We start from the raw sequence: 19,851 nt of genomic DNA, 5'->3' as shown, positions 1-19,851 counted from the left end.
TGTGACTTCAAATATTAATAAACCATACGGGCATTCTGGCCAAACCTCTCTTTTCCGTCAGTGCACCTTACCTAGCACGAAGTTTACAGACTATTCTGTAAAAGGAACTGTGGTAAAGTTCAGATGTTTGCGTGAGTTAACTTTTAAGACTTCAAAAACTAAATTCCACATTACTTTCCTCAGCAAAAGAAGGGTGTAGATTTTTTTTTCAAATTTCAGATTAAGGCCTGATCAACGAGATATCAGTTAGCACCACTTTACTTCAAAAATAGGAATAGTAAGAGATGTCAATTCAATCTGATTTTAAGCTTCTCATAATACCACAAAAGATAAAACTATAATCCATACACGCTTAGAGGATACAATATCAAGCTTCAGGATCAAAAGATCAATCTTCATCTTAAAACAGTATATTTAGTTTGCATCTTCAAAGAACTCCCATGAACCACCTCAAGTGGCCCGCTACAACGTTCCATTTACAACATTCTTTTGTCTTGAGGGAAAAGAAAAAAAACAGCAAGATTTAACTCTATGTCCAAGCCTGGTATACTACCAGGCTCTTGCATCTACCTGCGAAATGACTCATAAGGTTAGTCAGTCCTGGCTAAGAAAATTACTACTTTGACTCAGTTAGAACATCATTGCCAACAGCCTTTGGCAGTTATCATTTAAGACCTACAGTGTTTTAATACCAGACCTCAGTACTTAAAGCCTCTTTTCCAAACTAGTAGCAAGCAGGGTTTCAGTTCTGTTTAAAACTCACTCATGTGATTTGTCTTACGTGTTGCCTCCGGCTATTATCAGATATGAAGAATATACCAGGTAGGCCTTCAATTTTTTTTTTTTAGCTTATTTGTTTTTCCTTTAAAAAGAAAAACAAGTAGGGTTTTTTTAGTTTATTTGTTTTTCCTTTGAAAAGAAAAAAAAAAAAGCACCTTTGTCAAAAGCAGACCACAGGAGCTCTTCTTGTGGCAAACAATCATGAAAGATCTAAGATAACCATATGACTCCAAGCAATACATAGCTACAGACACAAAAACTGCACTCCTATGCCATTTTAGGAATGAAACAACTTGTTTTAAAATTCTTCATAATGCCTGCCTCAAATTACAAAACAAAGTTTCCAGAAGTAATATCACATACCTGGCTGCGGCTGCTGCTTTTTTATACTTCCCCACCTTATGCCCATAATTACAGAAAACACTTGCTTAGCACCCAAAAGGAGGAATCCAAGAGAATTATAGAACAATTTCAAGAATCTCTGAATAACCTAATATGATTAAAAATTGTCTTCTGAGTAGGTATTTAAAAACAGACTGTATATCTCTACAATTCTCAGACATCATGAAGACATTTACTTTAGCATTCTGGAGGCCATTTGCTTACTTTGAACGTGTATTCCAAGTGTTTGTCAGCCCTTTTTCTTGGTACTCCTTTCAGGGTTATCTTCTCAATGTGTACAGCTGAAAGAAATGCAGTTTACTGTTTATGCTCAAATTGCAGTTTGAAAACGTATCCATTTACCTAGCTACTCTGAAAATCATTATATGCTATTTAAAGACTCACACAACCCCACTCCTCCGCAGATGCTATTTTACTATAACAAACTGTCGGGGGGGGGGGGGGTGGGGGGGGGGGAGGGAGGCATGTTCTCAAAGTATTTCTCTGGCCTGACCACAACCATTTCATTGCAAATCATGACAATTTGTGCATTACCCAAGACCTTATTTGGGTCTAAAGTCGCACAGATAGAACAACAGGTCTTGTAATCACTACAAGCAAGAAGACAATTAAACAAAGTTAAACTGTGCCTTTATTCCAAGAAGTAACAAATGCTTAAAAAAAAAAAAAAAGCCAGTGATAGTGCCTTCCATCTCCATGTTTCTGAAACGTCAAGTAGCGGTGAGAGCAAACTAAGACAGAAGAACCAGATTTTTGAAAGGCACGGAGGTGAAAGACAATAGTTGGGGAAGGCCTGAAGGAGACAGAAGTGAACGTTAGCAAACAGAAAAGGGAAGAGCAGAGGAAGAAAGCTACTACAATCATACTGCAAAGAATGTTATTAAATTGAACTAAAAAAGGGAGGTGGGTACTTCAAAGTGCTTTTAACCTTCCTTCCCCATAATCTACTGTATTCAAGAATAGAAAAGTTATGGTTGTGACCTGGTAAGAAACAGCAGTGTAAGGCTCTCAGGATCTGGGGGTTTTCTTTGGGGACAGAACACTGTTCAGGTAACAGTCTTCATGAAAATCACCATGCAGCCAAGATGGTGCTTTCACTTTTTTTCCCTGATATGTTTCCCTAAGAATTCAATAGAATTTTATTCCTTCACAATCGTGAACTCATCTTGAAATGTAAACAATTTTTGTCAAAAACAGTTCTTTATCAATCCAACATCATCAGTGCTTCCTTTCAAGGCTTTTGAAACGTTATTTTTATTTCTGGTGTGACTTACCAGCTCATGTTTTCCTTTGAATATTTAATTGCATTTTTACATGGGATATATTGAGAAGTACCCACAGCGATTTAAAAATTAGCCTCTGGTGAGTGTTTGTTAAAAAGCTTATTCTTGCAGATTAGCTAATTACTATCTTATCTAACTTAACTGTAACGGAACTCATTTAAGATGTTTAAAGTATAAAACCAGAATCCCCAACTGAACACACCACTTCTAAGAACAAGAGAGCTAAGCATTAACAATCTCCTTAATAGAATAATAAGCAAGCATATAAGCCTAACCATAGTACTATAGCTCCCAATTCCTTTATTAGAAAGGCTGACAAATACTGAGCTGGAATGGGGCACACTGGCTGTAGCTCTTTACCTGGGAGTTAAAAAACTGAATGAGCACTTTGTTTTTAGCAGTTAAGGAAGACTAATTATTCCATAACCAAAGACATCTGAGATGAGATAAGAATGCTAGGTAATAACATACATCTGTATACCATGAAAAGTCAAACATTTAGTGACATTAATTTTTACATGTCTGGTGTAGATAAATGTACTGTTAGAAAAGGGAGTAAGGCATAATACTAGTTTTGGCTCACTGAAGTTTCTTAATAGCCAACGTTAAATGGTACCATCAGATAATATTCTTAAGTTAATAAAAACATTGGTTGGCATGACTGGAACAGAGAATAGTGTTTTAAAGTTGCATTACTTCACTGCATCCATATATTTAACACATGTAATCGTGAAAACTAATTACCACCATTAACATTCACATACAACTTTCTTTTCTAAAGATATTGTGTTTATTTTAAACTAAAGTTAAATGCATCTGTATAAAGAAAGTATAAGAACTTCCTTAGCTTTTTTTGGCTGCTTTTAAATGCTTGAGCTTAGTAAGTAATACAACAGGCAATTTCAGTGTTGCTGCCACACATCCTTTGTTCCACAGTTTCAATAGGCTCCTTCAAAAACCTCCTTCCACAGTCAAATTTTAAACATTCTAAATGGCTAGACTAAGAAGAAACATTTGACTACATAAGCCATAAGGAGTCTTGCCCCTCTAAACCTGTTTTCACACACACATATATTCAGTGTGATTAAGTCACATATATACATCTAACACTGCTTCCATCATAAAAATCAGTTAAGAATTCTAAAAAACAGATTTATGAGAATTGAGATTAAAAAGCATGTTTTATTATCAGAACTATTTCTAACCCAGTGATGAGTTTTCTTTCTGTAGCAAGGACTCCCTTCCTGTCATGTATTTATACAGCAAGTATCACAAAACGATTCTGAACCTTCGCTGTTGTTTCCAACTGTGGTAATATAAATATTGACCAATATTTAAGCACTTTGCTAGAATCAATTACTCAACTTTTCTGTTCCTCTCTTACATCATTCAAGAGTGTTGCTAACGACGGTCTCCCTTTTGTGTTTCTAATTTGTTAATATGAACACTCGTACTGAACTGCTGTAAAGGGATTTGAAACTGGTTTGTTGTCTGTAATCTGCCATAATCTTTGTCTGTAATTTTTGCAAGGAATTAACACTCTCAAACTGCCTGCCTTGGAAGCGTAATTAAATCTCTACAGTAGAGACAAAGGGACGTTTACGGAGACAAAAGGAAAAGCAATAGTTTTCCCAGATTGCTAGCTCTTTGATATCTGGAGGATAGCGTAGGCAAATTTTGAGTAGACAAGTGATTTGCTAATCTTGTTGGAGAATAAAGGGTAAGAATAAATCTGTTTTCAACAATGTTCATTTCTTCAAAGAGAAGAAACTGCACTGGTAATTGTACAGAAGAGTTCCTTTTGCCCTTACTCTCCCCAACAGGGCCCAAAGAAGACTTACTTCTCTACAGAAAGCCTCTCACTTCTCCAAGATACCAATTCTATAAAACCTCCTAATATGTGTTTCTTTTCTAATACTAATCATACAACTGAATCAAACAGCAAAAGCCATTCACTGCTTCACAGTACCTTCATGCTTAGTTTTGCTTCAAAAAGCAGAACACTGTTACTACAGTCCTGTTAAACTTCAAATTCTCCCAAACACCATCTCTCTTTTAAGAGGAAGCCCGTTTGCATTCAACTTTAGCGCATGCAGTCATTAGCAGTTAGCAGCTACACAGAATGACAACTAGTCATAATAAAGAAAAGACCAAGTAGGTAGCAGAGAAGCTATTACACTTACCCATCATTGCAGTTTCTCATGAGGATGAGCAGTGAAACAGATGTAAGATTTCTACAACTCCAAGGTGAGTTTAACTTTCAAAAAACCTCAAAGCATTCCTCAAAAGAAACTTCAGACTACATACCTTCTCGCTGAGGTCTATGGGAAGCCATTGGTAGTCCATCGTGAGGTGCTGTGGTTCGTTCTAACAAACTGGTCTCATTACTCGACATGCAGTCACTACGGGAAAAGTCATTCTAAATTGAGGAAGAAGAAGAAAAAAGCTTTAATAAAATATATATTATCAAAGCTTGCTCATAACAGTAGAAATTTCTTAAAAAAAAAAAAAAAAAAAAAAAGCTTTTTGTTTGGTACTCTATGGGAGAACAACAGAAATTTTTGACAGTGGCCAAGCAGCACTCATTAGCAATTTTGTTTTTCACTTTCTTTTTAAATGTCAAATATCAGCTCTAATGGTTCACTAATCTTATTTTAAAAAGAGGGGGGAGGGGACATTTCGTATAGCTGAAGCTGAATAACTGAAGATGATTAGCTCAGAATCTCAGAATCTAATTTACTGTTAGTATGAACTCTTTTTAATTTCTAGCCCATGAAATAATCTATTCACTGAATTCTAACATATTCTCCCCAATTACATTCATGCCCTATATCTTCATGTGGCCAACGCTGTTCTTCACAGATCCTCTTTATTCTTTAACCCCAAGTTTACCCAGTGCAGAAATATCACCTACAGTGCAGTATAACGTGAAGTATGCTCATTTCAGCATGGTCCATCTGTTTTTCCTGTCTACGGGACACTTTCATTTAGCCTGTGACTTCTTCTATACAGGAAATTATGAATAAACTGTTTGGGCAGTCTATCATAACATATGGTCCTAGCAGCCAAATATATGCAACCCTTGCTAGCCAGACACTGAGAACACAAGCAGCTGATAACACCATTTCTTCCAAAGAGAAAAGGACTGGATTGAAAGCTCAATTCCCCCACATTTGCATGCAGACTTCAAAATTAATGCCAAGAACCACTACTCTGTTAATGGAGTGCATCAGCAGGGGACAGAACAGGAATTCATACAAGTCACATAACATCAATGGATCTCTTAAAGTAAGAAAAGAAAGAACAAACTAGAATAATGAATTATAGCCTGGTAGAAAAGCAAATGAACTTGAAGTGGTTGTTCTAGGACCTATGCAATTTCTCTCAAATTGACATAAAACATTACATCATTTCACATGTTCTCCTATGACTGTGTGTCTTAACAAAAATATAAAAAATTTTAAAAACTCAGAAATATTTTAAAACCTACAAAAGCTGCAGATGTAACTGTTCTTGCCAGTCAACTAGTGCAATTGCATGAATTGCACATTTCAAATAAACAACATTTTACCTTAAAAAGAAACATGCACAAAGAACCAGGAAATATTGGTAGTTGCTAGTAAGTTTCTGGACTGCTCTATTTTTAAGTGGAGCACTTCTTTTTACTTGTAACAAGTAGTATAACTTGTGAGCTTAGTACATACATGCAAGCACATAAATATCATCAACATACAAATACCATAAGCTTTTTGGGGAGAGGGGAGCGCAGAGGAGGAGACAAGAAGGCAAGCAGACTGGAGAAACCATCCTCTCTGACCATTTGATAGGAAATGGTTTATTAGCTACAGTACTGCTGATACTGTATCACCCATATTTAGACAGGTAATACAGACATTTCTCTGTTTAGCACTATGAATCAACCCAGGATTACTTTTCATCAGCACTGGAAGCTGAAACAAAGGTTAGGTTTCTTGGGAAAGGACATTCACTCCACCACAAACTTTTAGCAACTGATCTGCAGGAAGACCAGGAGATAGATAAATATCTTAGTAGTTTTTAAAACTGATAAAATTACTGGGAAAAACTTACACTTTTTGGAGAAGATTTATATTAACAGTTCAAAGCCTGCTACTCTCATTCAGGATGAAAAGCATTACTCCACTAGTAGACTTTCATAACAGATGAGTAGAAGAAAAATGTAAAAACTTTCTGGAAATAAGCACCAGAACATCAAAGAGAGATTTTTTCTTTTTCCTGAAGGACTCATGCAACATGGTGGGACAAACCAGCAGCCAAGACTGTTGGTACCTGGTTTGGTACCAAGGACCCAAGACTGGCACAACAGGCAGGCTGGAACGAGGAAGCAGATGCGTCAAAAGGCTTCAGAGCCCCCTTGTAATTCTTGAATTCTTCATCGAACCTCTTAAGATTTGACAGATGTTTCAACAACAGCGTGCTCAGTTTTACTAAACCAGCTTTAAAATACCTATCTTGGGCACAAACTGTGGCAACCCATGACAGTACAGTACGTACATACAACTCATTTAGGACTTAGATAAGTATACAGGCAGCAAGCATGTCCTGGGCATGCTGTTAATCCAAGTTTCATCAGTCACATCAACAATAGCAGCATAAAATTAGTAGATGAACATCTATGTGCCTTTGCACTGCACTACAGATGGTCTGAGTAACTGACAGACGTTTTAGCTATTTCATCTAATTCAGTGTACGGTTTGTGTTTTACACTGAGTGTCAGTAATTTCAAGTTTTGAATCAATCTGACTTTAAATATAGAACATTTCGTTTCCTCAGGATAAAACTTGCACCAATCCCCAGTCATTCAGTAGACATCCTCAGCAGACTCCTTTACTGACTGAAGCATCACATCACACCTCACATTTCTAATAAATTCTGAGCATAAGGTCAAACCTGAAATGAGGAAGTAAAAAAGCTGTACATTAATGAAACTGCATTTTAACAGCTTCAGAAAATTTGCAAATGTAGTTTAAAAAAAAAAAAAAAAGTCCTCAGAAACACCCTGGAGAACAACACTTTGAGAACTCCTTACTATTCCTATTGTGTCAAATATCATACTGTTTTGTCAAATATTTCCTAACTTTGGTCAGAACCAAAATCAAGTACTTGAGTTTTTAGAACTTAACTCCTGGTCATGCATTATTTACAAAACTGTTAGCATTTGAGCATTAACGTTATCCTGTTAAAATTGCGATTCCTTTAAGACTGTCCATACAAAGCACTAATACTACGATTAACGGGCTGTACCTGAACTAAATAAGCTAACAACGTTAGCGCATTTTAGTATAAAATTGAGCATCTTCCTGACATAAAATCAAAGAACTGAATCAAAAATTTCTAGAGAAAATCAATGTCAATTCTCTGGCAAAGTCTTCCTGAAGCTACAGCCAAACATTTGGCCAAAAGTAGCTTTGATTCTATCTCTGCTGTAAACAGTATGTAGACATTTGCATTAACTTTGCCAGAGGCTCTCCAACTGTTAGATTTGTTTTATTTTTCTAAGATGTCTTTTTACACATCTAAAATTGTGACCCAAAGAGCTGAACGCAGTGCTCCATTCACTTTAAGAAGCTAGCTGGAAGTTCGACCTAATCAACTTTTTTTTTTTTTTTTTAAGTTCTCAAATGAATCTCAAAACAATTGAATTTGAAGTCGCTAGTCACTCCATTTAAAGTCAGGCTATTTATTTTGATAAACAGAAAAATCATCTACTGTATTTAAATCTATTTTGATAAATAATGGCTAGTTAAGAAGTCAAAAAAAAATGTGAGCAGCTTTTAAAAGAGTTTGAAATAAAATTTATTTCCAAGAGATTTTTTGCTCAGCTCACGACAGAGAAGCATTAAACATTGCTGCTACACCTTCTATAACGGGAAGAGGTACTGTTCCATTCATGATAGCACTCTGTATGAGCTGAGCTACGCCTCACTAACTGCAATATATTACTGGGTTCAAATGTGCATTTAAATAAGTGCTGACATTTCTGGGCTTAGGCTGATTTTATATATCATCGTAACCGCAAAAATTTTGTATAATTTTTTTTCCATCTAGCATGTTAAACCAACAACATACACGTATTTTGTGGATGATAACATTCAGAACACATACTGCAATGCAGGTGGTAGACAGGAGAGTATCTAGAGCCGTCATAACTTTACCTTACAGCTTATAGTCTACAAAGGTTGTTTCTGTGCCATCTACAGTTCCTCTGCTTAAGCTGCATTATGATTCTTCACATTTGAGGTTAGTTACTATGATGGTCCTACACCAAGCACTCTTTATGGAGTGAAATATATATGTGGAGTAGACAACTGTAATATGCAAGTGACAGGGAAACAGGGATAGCGGAGGAACTCTAGCCAGACTGGAGGGCCCACAAATATTAAGAGTAACATGGCCGGATGTTACCAGCTATACCAGTGCCAGTCACATCCCAATACATGAACCTTGCAGAACCGTGGTATGCTGCTAAGCAGTTTCTGTTGATGGTCATGCAGTATAGTGCTAATTCTACTAGTTGTTTCCTGTCAATGAATAAATTGGATTCACACAACATATACAAGTATAAGGTTAATTCTTGCATAAGTCTTCGTCACTGTAAGGCTTTCACATGTAAGATTTCCTGCAGTTCACTGTTCTGCTGACAATGATTAAAATTTAGTGAAGAAAGAAATGTGGGTGGCCCCAAATGAATTGCCAGATAATTAACCTGATAATCACACAAAACTCTGCGACTGGCTAGAGGATTAACTATGTTTCTCCTTGAAAGTGAAACAAAGTGGAAGCGCACTTTAAAAATTGCCCGCCATCATAATCTAGAACGGAGTTTTGTAGCTGAGACATCATTCCTCATAGGGCTAAAAGCAAGCACCGTACTGAAGAAAACACCTGCCACTTGAGATGTCTTTAAATTCCTGGGAAACAAGCACCAAATGATCCAAATACAGAGCCATACTACCAGGAAGGATGTTGCGCTGTGTAACTAACCTATGTGAACTGAGCAAATCTCAGCTAATCTACATATGACAAACGTTTAGGCTCTGCCTTCTGTTAGCGTAGATGGCTGAACAAGACATGTCATGCTGGTATTGTTCTGGCAACATGTAATGAAATTTGTTATTGGATAACCTACCAATGGTCACGAGCAAGTAATTGGTGCACGAGTGTTCTGATGTTTGCACTGCTCTTTCATAAAAGAACTATTCATGCATCAGCTCTGATGAACACTATTCAGGGAAACCTGCTTACAGAAGTTGGATAGCTTGACTAGCTCTACATATCCAAATATGAAAGCTTATTTTTCTGCAAGACTTCAGTAAAATTACTCTTAGGGACAGCACTACTTAGCCTTGCATGCTCTATAAATGTAAACTAGCATCAACAGTGTATTCATTCCTTTATTCATGTACAAGCGGTATTTGACAAACAAGACCATATGCTAATAAACAAAGAAAGAAGGCATCTTCGAAGTATCAAGATCTAACCCATGACATCTGATCAACTGCACTATCCATACCTTAGAGGAATTTGAGCAATGACAGAATAATCACCAATAGATCTGGTGTCAGATTTAGGATCCGCGCCACATGATTTGCTGAAATCAGTCCTTACAAGCCACCTCTCTTTATTGCTTCACAGCTATGCAGCAGCTCGCAGAGGCTAAACATCAGCTATTAAGAAGCAACAGAAACAGCTAAAGCTGCACGTGCACTTGTGCGCTGCTGAACCCTATCTTGATGACAAGGGCAACAAACAGGAAGCCTTACTCAACACTGCACACAGCTACATTACCATACTATCACTTAGCGATTCTTGCTGTTCATTGGATATTGGGATAGAGCGTTCATGCTGTCTTACACTTAAACAGAAATCCAGCATGCACATTTAATACTCTCAAATGCAAAAATATATGGCAGCAATAGACCCCCAAGGCTTCAAAATATGTTTAATATTGACAATTGTTGATGCAACAGACTGTCTTCCATGCAAGAAAGCCACTACTGTCTCTGACAAGCTGCCAGCCATAAGCAAGGTCAAGACTGAAGTCAACTGCCCAGCTGACATTGATGCTAAAAGTTACACTTCAGGTTGCAAGCTTTCAACTAAGCAATTACACCAACTGTCCTATTGATCTGGGACACAGAGCTGTCCTAGATCCTGAGGCTGATTCTGTTCTAACACCACAAAGATCTACAGAATGATCTTTCTTTTAGCCACCAACAAACATCTTTTCACAGGCAGAATCAATTTCCAGAATAATAATGTTTATTCCACATAAAATCCTGTCAATAAATCTTGCTACTCTAGAATGCAATAATTTTGACTTTTTCTCATGGTGTCAAAGACTCTGGTTAAATCAAGGACCTGTACTTTGGAAACTCATGGAAAAACTCAACCACACAAACAAGTTTGCATTGAGACTACGGGGATGGAATGCATGGCATAAGGCCATCCACTGCCCAACCTCTCTCCTCCAGCAAACATTATCAGGGAAAGGCCAGAGATATGGTTCAAATGGATAACGCACAACTGCTCTATTAACTCATGTCTAGTCAATCGGACTGCATAAAGAAAAAGCGCAGTTGCCCAAGGGTACTTTAAGGCACATTTGAGTAGTAAAACTATGCTAAGAGCTCACCTATAAGATGCAGCAAACACACACTGTGAGGGAGACAGAAGCCTTCTTGAAAAACCACCAGTTGGTTAAGAGAGGAAAAGCACATCAGATGAAAGCTTTCGCAATCACATATATACCAACCTGTGGCACTGTGAAACCATGAAAATTTTGAGATAAAAGATGCACCAACCTCTAATGCAGCACTACTAATTTCAACTATGAAGGCCTGCAACAAAGCCATTTGAAGAACCTGACACATCAGCTACAGCAGTGATTTACAACACTAGAGGATTACTACACCTCGTGTTTGCTAGAGACACAGCAAGTTCTTTAAGTCTCACCTGCATGCAAATTTTTAGATAGACTTAAACAGCAATTTCAGCCGAACCTAGCCAGCCCATGACAAAGTAGAGAGTTTGAAGCTAAAGCCAGTAATGCAACACTTTAGCTCATGTTAATGCATTCCCAGTTGGCTGCTAATCCAGCAATTTTGTATAACTTCAGTATTGTTATTATAGTCTATTCAGGGCACAAGAAAAAGTTACTTGGATGTTTTAGCTCAAACTGATGCACACAAAATATTGTTAAAACAGCCCAGAGTGACAGAAAGATTTAAAAAACATTCGCCCCATAAGGGTGGTTCACTGAAATGCAGTTAGTACTCCCAAAAGACGTCTTTGCTCCTACAGCTAACTACTAGCAGAGGATAATACGGCAATTTGTCCAATCCTTGAACTCTGAGGTCTAAGTAGCATACTTTAAAAGTATTATTTCAAGTATAGCACCTCTGAACAACAGAAAAATCTCTGTCATTTTCTTATCTAACTCTTAAGACTCTTCCCAAGGCATTAAATCCCCTTTCACAGTTAAAAGAGCCCTGCATTTTTACTTTCTTCTCCCCAAAAGGACAGGATTAAGAGGCTGAGGAAAGGCAAGAAGCTCACGAAGGAATGCAGTTTCTCGTCAGATCTCTTAGCTTGTCCTCTGCAAGCTTTGGTTTCTAACAGTATAAGCCCTTAAGACTTGGAAGATACCACAGAAATTCATCAAATCTTGGAGAAAGTGTAGATATTTAATTATTAATTACAGTTAATACAGAATTAACTTAGTGTACTCTGGGACAGCTATGGCTACACGCTGTTATGGCAACAAACGAGGTGACAGAGATTTAAGCAGAGGGAGCTCTACAAACTTTAGTGGTCTTACAGATATAGCCACCTGCTGCTGTCTACATCCTCCTCTTCAACTCTTTAAAAGAATGGAGAATCCTCAATTCTCCAAGCCCAGTAAGATTTTGCTGTCTACAAAAAAGCAACAGTGGGTAACACTGAAAACTTAATCATAGCTTAACAACGGTAAGGTAAGTTCAAACACTATGAAGTCATGGCCTCATATGGAATGGCCTCTGCTTATTTAAGACAAGGGAGAAGAAACTGAAATGGAAAACTGCAAGAGGCTGATTAACTCTTCTATAAAGAGACTCAGGCAAGACTACAAATGTTGTCTTTACTTGTCATAATACCTCATGATTAGAGCTGAACATCTAAAACAACTGAAAACAGTGAAAGTTTTCACTCTGCAGTTTCCTGGAGCATTAGCACATACATTTAGACACACAGCTGTTTCCTTTTAGGCACTGTGTTTTATCTAGTTTTGAATTCCTTTCCAGAAGACTCCTAATAAGGTTCCTGGAAATCCCTAACTCCAGTTTGGAGTCGGAAAAATTCCTGTTCAGGGACAAGAGTGTTCGGATCACTGAAGGGAGTCAGAATATTTTGTATCTCAATATGTAAAACAGCATATACAACATCAGTATTTTCCTGGATATTTAGAAAATGTTTGCCAACAATAAAATAATTGTTTTTATCTTTCTGTCCCTTAGTTAAGCCAGAAGACAAACTTTCCCTTATACACATCACTATGATACTTAAAAGGATCCACACATGGGTACACAGCAGTTTCAAAATGGAATTGTCTGTATTTTTGTTCTCCCAGACAGACCTCTGATTCTAAAATTAAGCTCTAGTACCTTGTTCTGCTGCAAGTCACTGAAGATCAATCACAAAAACAAAGTACTCTTTTAATTTGCAGACAAAATATCCTATAAATAGAATCCTACTAAGCAAAATGTTCTGTAAATAGAAACTTTTCCTTTGTTTTATAAGTAGAGACTTTCTCTGAAAAGAATCCACCAGCCAGCTAATCATAATACTGTTCAGCAAACCATTATCTCCAGGAGATTGCTTATTTCAATAGAGCCTTAGTTCTATTACTGTCAAGCATGCCTGACTAAATGTTCCAGCGTCTAATGCAAGTTGTATTACATTACCACATGCTCGGATCCCCTTCAGAATCCCGACATTCTAATCTTAGGTCTTGGATGAGATGCAGTGAGATGGACAAGGAAGAGGAACAGCTTTGATACTTCACTTGTTAAACAAATATAGCCAGCACAAGAGTTAAGCTATGTGTTCTTAACTTAAATCAACTTAAACTGATACGCAGTAGTGGCAACAGTAGACTTTCTTTGCATTAGTCAGTTTACGTTTTATGACTACAGAAAGTCTACTGTTGCCACTACTGCGTATCAGCTTAAGTTGATTTAACTCTAGATTCAGAATTCATATTCTGCACAGCTCAATGTACTAATGATTTTTCAGTGTTATTATAAGCTACGTCTTCCTTTAAAAAGCTGCAAATAGCATCACGTGTTTCTGCTGTAAGTAAACAGAAGTATTCAGAACCATTTCCTAAAGAAACAAAGTTTACACAATTGCAAGGCAATGCTATCTGTGTTCATCCCACTCCAGCACCCCTTCCTCCAACAATTTTTGAATCTATCTGCCAGTTCCCATTAAATTTGTTAAAAGGTATCATTGAGAAATGTTAAGTTCCTAAGGGCTCTTTAAAATAGATCAAAAAAAGTAGCAATCCTACTAATCCTTTACAAAGAAACAACTTCAATGTGGGCTCAATTTTACCAGATTACAGAAGCCCTATCCAGAAAATACTATCAACACCCAGTCACAGGAAAAAATAAACCGACATGATGTTCTGCTAACCAAGGCACCTAGCTATTAGACAAATTCTGTTGGCAAACTTGAGTTCACTGCTGATTACAGCTATGTACTACAGCACCTAGAAGCCTCAAAACGAGCCATTTTATTAGACATACTACATGCACTAACATAGTCCTTGCCCTCAAGAATTCAAAATCGGAACTGGACAAATAAAATCATCCAGTTAAATTCCAGGCACGAACTCCCAACAAGTTTATAAGCGGATTTCACATCACCATCCTCTGCAATAGGTACACGCTGTTTCACGGGGAATGCGTACAAGAGCTGCCTAAAACTTTCGCAGGCAGTGCTTTGTAAACAAGCATACACAGCAACCCACCATATTTTGGTCTGGAAACATCTTCAGACAGTTCAGAAAGGCTGCAGACACAAGAGTTGAGAAAGCCTGGGCACATAGGGAAGGGAAAGACCACACCTAACAGCTGCTCAGGGCAAAACTTACTGAGCAGTGGCTCTGTTCAATAAATTGCTCACGCTGCAGCCTCTCTGGGAACTAGCTGCCTTTGTGGTAAACCCTTCCTGCATTGACCCCAGAGTCTTTCCTCAGGGATGGCTCCGCTCATCTCCCCGGCGCTCGCGGCTGAGACAGCTCCTCACAGCACGGTCTAGCGGCAGGCGGCCGCTAACGGCTACCCGGGGCCCGGGCAGACCCGGAGCGGGTCCAGGCCCGAGCCCTTCCCCCAGCGCCGCGCGCCCCGCACGCCGCTAACGCGCCCAACGGCCGCGCCCCGCCCCCAGCAGCGCTAAGGGTAGGTGAGGCCCCCCTCCCCCCTCGACAGGATGGGCGGGGCCGTGCCCGCGCGTGCCCGTGCCGGGCCAAGGCAACGGGCGCCGGCACGCCGCCCTCCCATTGGGCGGCCGGGGCCCCCTCCAACCTCGGGGAGCCCCGGAGAGGCGCGCGATTGGGCCCCCGCGTGCCTACGTCGGTGCGGAACGAACGGGACCCTTCCCGTTATGCAACAGAGGGCGCCTCCCCCCCCCCCCCCAGCCGAACGGAGAGGAAACCGCCCTTCGGGCACGTGACCAGGAGCGCAGGCTCCGCCGCCGCCATCTTGAACGGGGGCGGGAAGCGCCGGTGACCATTACTCACCGCATCTCTGCGCGGGGAGGGGGGTCGCGGCGCGGCTGGCCAGGGAGCTGTGGAGCTGTGCCCTTCCCCTCGCGGCACGCGGGGGGCAGGGGACGGGGGCGCTGCCCTCACGGAGCTGGGGGGCGCCACCATCGAGCTGCCTCCCCGCAAACAAAGCAAAAGGTCACCCGTCCTGCCCCCCCCAACTATTCTCAGGCTGGGAAAGGGGAGAGACATCTTGGCAGTTAAGGGTTGCCCTCCCCCTCTCTCGCTGGGATAGTTTCTTCTGCCCTCGCCCCTTGGAAACTGGCTGCCCCTATTTAATGGGGGAAGGGGCAGGGGGAAGTTCCCACTTTAGGGGAGCACAGCTTCCCCCCCTCGTGAGGGGGCGGAATGAAGTGTGGAGAAAGGTGCAGCCCACCCTAAACGTGACAGGAACTGTCTCCTCCAGAAACTTCCTGTGTGACCGTGTGGCACAGTAACGAGGCAAGCATGCGGGTCTGGCCCTCAGTGACATAGTCCACGCAGGCAAAGCCTTGAGCTTCCAGGACACTACTGGGAGAGACACAAGGCACCGCTAAAATCAGAAAGGCAGGTAAAGTTATTAGTGCTACAAAGTTGATGGCTATAAGACCACGGAACTGGTTAAAACCAAAGAGGGAGCCCAACCCTTCTTACCCGAGGCTGGCAAAAGAAAAATATAAGAGGTCTTTATAAACCGTTTTAGTTCACAAATGCAGAGCCCTGAAGGCAGACACTGTATTAAATTACATAGATTAAAGGAGCATGTGGTCACCTGGCAGGGTTTTAAATCTGGCCCAATTTAACAGTACAGCTGCATTTAGCCAGGGAAATCTTTAACCACACCAGTAACTGCATCCCCTCCAATGTTTTACCTGCCAGGGTCCTACAGTCCATATGAATGTGAACTGAAAACATGCAGTCCATCAATCCCTCCACTCCCAGTCGGCCATTATTTCCCAGAAGAGGCCCTGCTGTGTTTACAGTTTAACCATCAGGAAAGAAAGAAAAAAAGCCTACAGAAGAGATGCAGTTTCAGTCCTGTGTAGACTATGTGATGTGTTTGTTCAGCCAAGCTGATCTGGGTCTCTCAGTGTTCCCTTAGTAAATGAAACCACTACAACTTGGAAGACTGCTTTTAAACTGAGGCCAGAATGCTATACAAAATAGATCTCAATTCCAGTAGTTCATGAGTCTGAGCTCCTAATGCATTTGGTGAGACATACTGAGCAGTTATAATTGATGTGCCAGTTTCAGTTATGTTTCTAGTTATTAGCACTTTAAACACAGCAAGAACAGTGTCCAGCCTTACCACTTCCTGCAATCCAACCCTCTCCTTAAGAGGGACTTCCAGGATTCATTTTGGTATAGCTAGACTTGATGCAGGTCACTGAGCCAAAACAAACACTTTTTGGAGTTGTGCTATGCATTCGTTATGATTTCAGTACCATAACATCCACCCACTAGTTTATGACCTGCCAAATGTGCTTTGGCCTTTGAGCGATACAAGCATTTACTTAATGTATTTGAAGTCTTAAAAATTCATCCCTGTCTCCTCTGCGTAGTCCTCAAAAGCATATCCTGTCTTTACCAAACAGAAAGAGGGGACATTCCTACAGTATTGCAGGCCACGCTATAACAGTTTTTTCTAGGAGTGGCTGAATTTGATAGCACTTTTAAGTAAACTAAAAAAACACTCTACAGTTTTGTACCTCTTTCTGTTGAGTACCCAATGAAAATCTGATGTGTGCAGTTTACCAGCCTGTCTGCATTATAAATATCTATCTTTCAAGCCCGTTCTTCCTCTTTGCATGAGAGGCCATCTATAGACCAAAACCCGTAGAGCTCCAAGATGACGACTTGGTTGCATAAATATGGGGCAGATTTTAAAAGAAATACTCATCAAAAGGGCACGAATGAATGCCACTAGGGGAAAATATCAGCTTATATATAGCTGCTGCATATGAGAATAGTTCAGTGCCACTCACTGAAAGTCTTCGTTCTCTGGGACAGCAACCTTCTAGCAACAAGTGGCACAACTGCTTTCAAGATGCACTTTGCTGTTTCCAGATAGCCACCCAGAAATTAAACTTTTCTCTTAACAGAAGCGCCAATTGTGACATTTTAATTTGCTCATATAGTAAAACGATTACCACCCATCCCCAAAGGTCTTCAGCCATCTTATAGAACATAGCCTTTCAGCGAACTAGCTTTACAGGCGCTGACCCTTGATTATAGCCCTGATCCTTGCCAAGTCCAAGCATAAGTCTCATTTTCAGCTGAGAGCAGGTTCCATATAAAAATTACCTCAACCCATTCCATTGTTTTAACCCAGTGGGGAAAGCACCCTTAGGCATGTATATTTCCTATCTAGTAGTAGTATAATTTTGCAAGTTCAGTCAAGTTGTCGCTTTTACTGTTCAAATCTTGGATCATACGACTATTTTAATGGCCTGCAATGTACAAGGGAGCCAGTCAAGCTCTGGAAAGCCTTTGCATCCTGCACTCTAGCCACGCAGGATCCAAAAAGCAGCGCACCAAAGCAATGGCAGGCTGGAGGGAGAAGCCCCCCCTCCCCCACCTGACTCTACTACGTCATAGCCGGGCACTATTACATCACAAGGTGAAATTCCAATGGGACTCTCTACGCTCGCTGGGGGTGGGGGCAGGGAAGGGGGCGTACACTGCCCTGGGAAGGGGGGAAGCTATGATGAGCAATGAGGAACGCACAAGAGGGGCCACATCCCAACCTGGGAGGGGAGGGAGCTTTGGAGGAAGGAAAGAGGCCACTTCGGCTCCTGGCAAACTGGGAGGGAGTGAAGGGAGAAAGAGGAAACTGCCTGAAGAGATGGCGCTGCGGGAAGAGACCAGGGCACGGCGTTACCTGGGCTTGGTGGCGGCTGAAGGTCTCCTCTTCCTGGTCCCCGCATAAGGCCCTCCGCAGCCGCTCCAGGTGCTCCCGCAGGGTGACCCGCTGGTGGAAGGAAAAGGCCGGGTGCAGCGAGGCCATGGTGAAGAGCAAGAGCAGCTCCTCCTGCGCGCCGAAACCCAGGCCCTGGGTGGCGGAGAGGGCGGCCTGGCCATTTTCTCCAGCCCCGTCCATCACCACCACCACGTCCTCCTCTTCGGCCCCCTCCTCCTCGGCAGCGCCCGCTGGGGGCCGCCGCGCCGGGCAGCTCTGCAGGATGGAGTCCACCTGGGGCAGGAGGCGGTGGAGGCGGCCGGCGGCCTCGCGGTTCTCGGAGCCCAACAGGGCCAAGTAGACGATGAGCTTGGAGCGCACGGCCGGGTCGCGGAAGTCGCCGAGCTGCCCGGGGTCGCTGAGCCCGTTGGCCTTGGCCTCCGAGTCGCGGAGGCAGTGGTAGTCCTTGCGGGCCAGGTCTTCCAAGCAGGAGCCCAGGAACCGCAGCTCCAGCGGGTTGCACAGGTCCAGCAGCCCCACCATGAACTCCAGCCGCTGCGCCGAGCCCAGCACCAGGCCGAACCACTCGTACACCGTCTCCTTGTCCGTGCGGGCCGCCGCCGCGCCGGGCCCGCCGCCGCCAGGAGCGGTAACGGCGGCGGCGGGAGGCGGCGGCGGGCCAGGCCCCGGCCCCGGCCCCGGCCCCAAACCGTGCAGCTGGCTCGGCCGCTCCAGCCCGCACCCCCTTCCCGCGGCGGCGCCCCCGCGGGTGGGCGCCCGGGGCACCTGCTGCAGCTGGAGGTGACAGTCCAGGGCACCGCCGCCTTCCTTCAGCCCCAGCCCTCCAGCTGCTGCTGCTGCTGCCGCCGCCGCCTCCTCCACCGCCGCCGCCTTGTGGCTCGTCTGCTTCAGGGGCAGCTTCATCTTCAGCATCCTCAGCACGGGGGGGACGCGACCATCCGACGGGGCCCGGCCCCGGCCCGGCGGGAGGGAGCGGCGCGGCCCGGCCGGGGGCGGCAGTCAGGAGGCGCCGCTCATGCTGCCACGGCCCTGGCGAGGCGCGCGCGGGGGCAACGGTCCCGGCGGCGCCCGCTCCTGCTCCTGCTGCTGCTGCTCGCGACGGGGCGCGCGCGCGCGGGGGGGAGGGGCGTCAGTGGGGAGGGGGGCGGGGCGGGTGGGGGAAGGGCGGGGCGGGCCGCGCGCGGCGGCGGCGGCGACTCCCGCAGCAGTTCCCCTCCCCCCGCGCCTGTGTGCGCGCGCAGATCCCGAGGCAGCCGTTGGCTCGCGCGGGGAGGGGGGCGGGGGGGTAAGGCCGGGAGGGGGGCGGGGAAAAGGCCCCGCCCGGCCTATCAAGGCGCGGCTGGGCGGCGTGACGTCAGCGCGCTCAGGAGCGTGCGCTGCGCCGGCTGTTTCCTTCCCCCGTTGCAGCCGGGTTCGGGGCCGCCGCGCTGCGCCACAGGGCGCCCGGCGGGGCCTGGGCACTGCGGCGGCGCGGCCGGAAACCGCGGCGGGGAGGCGGGAGCCGCGGCCGGCCGGAGCCGCTGCTCCTGGTGCCCCGCCGCGGGCGCGGGGCGTTGGGGGGCGGCGGTGAGGTGTGACTGGGGCACGGAGGCCCCCGGCGGCCTGGCCTGGCGTGGTTAATGGGGCGCGCAGGTGGCGGC

The 19,851-nt window shown here is 43.4% G+C and overlaps 1 protein-coding gene across 4 annotated transcripts in view; it reads right to left on the bottom strand.

Annotated features, from left to right (window-relative positions):
* The window catches only part of ZCCHC2 (zinc finger CCHC-type containing 2), a 45,018-nt gene extending 25,771 nt beyond the window's left edge, over positions 1–19,247 (bottom strand). For all 4 annotated transcript variants that reach the window (XM_068931578.1, XM_068931579.1, XM_068931580.1 and 1 more), the window contains exons 1-3: positions 18,173–19,247; positions 4,773–4,884; positions 1,387–1,463 (exon numbers count right to left, since the gene is read on the bottom strand). In XM_068931578.1, coding sequence (XP_068787679.1) covers positions 1,387–1,463; positions 4,773–4,884; positions 18,173–19,123 — 1,140 coding nt within the window. In that variant the 5' untranslated portion in view covers positions 19,124–19,247. The remainder of the gene's footprint in view (positions 1–1,386; positions 1,464–4,772; positions 4,885–18,172) is intronic.
* Positions 19,248–19,851: the final 604 nt, after the last annotated feature.

Source organism: Struthio camelus, chromosome 2, assembly GCF_040807025.1.
Source record: "Struthio camelus isolate bStrCam1 chromosome 2, bStrCam1.hap1, whole genome shotgun sequence".
NCBI lineage: Eukaryota > Metazoa > Chordata > Aves > Struthioniformes > Struthionidae > Struthio > Struthio camelus.
Note: the sequence above shows the minus strand (reverse complement) of the source record. Positions and strands in the feature narration are given on the sequence as shown.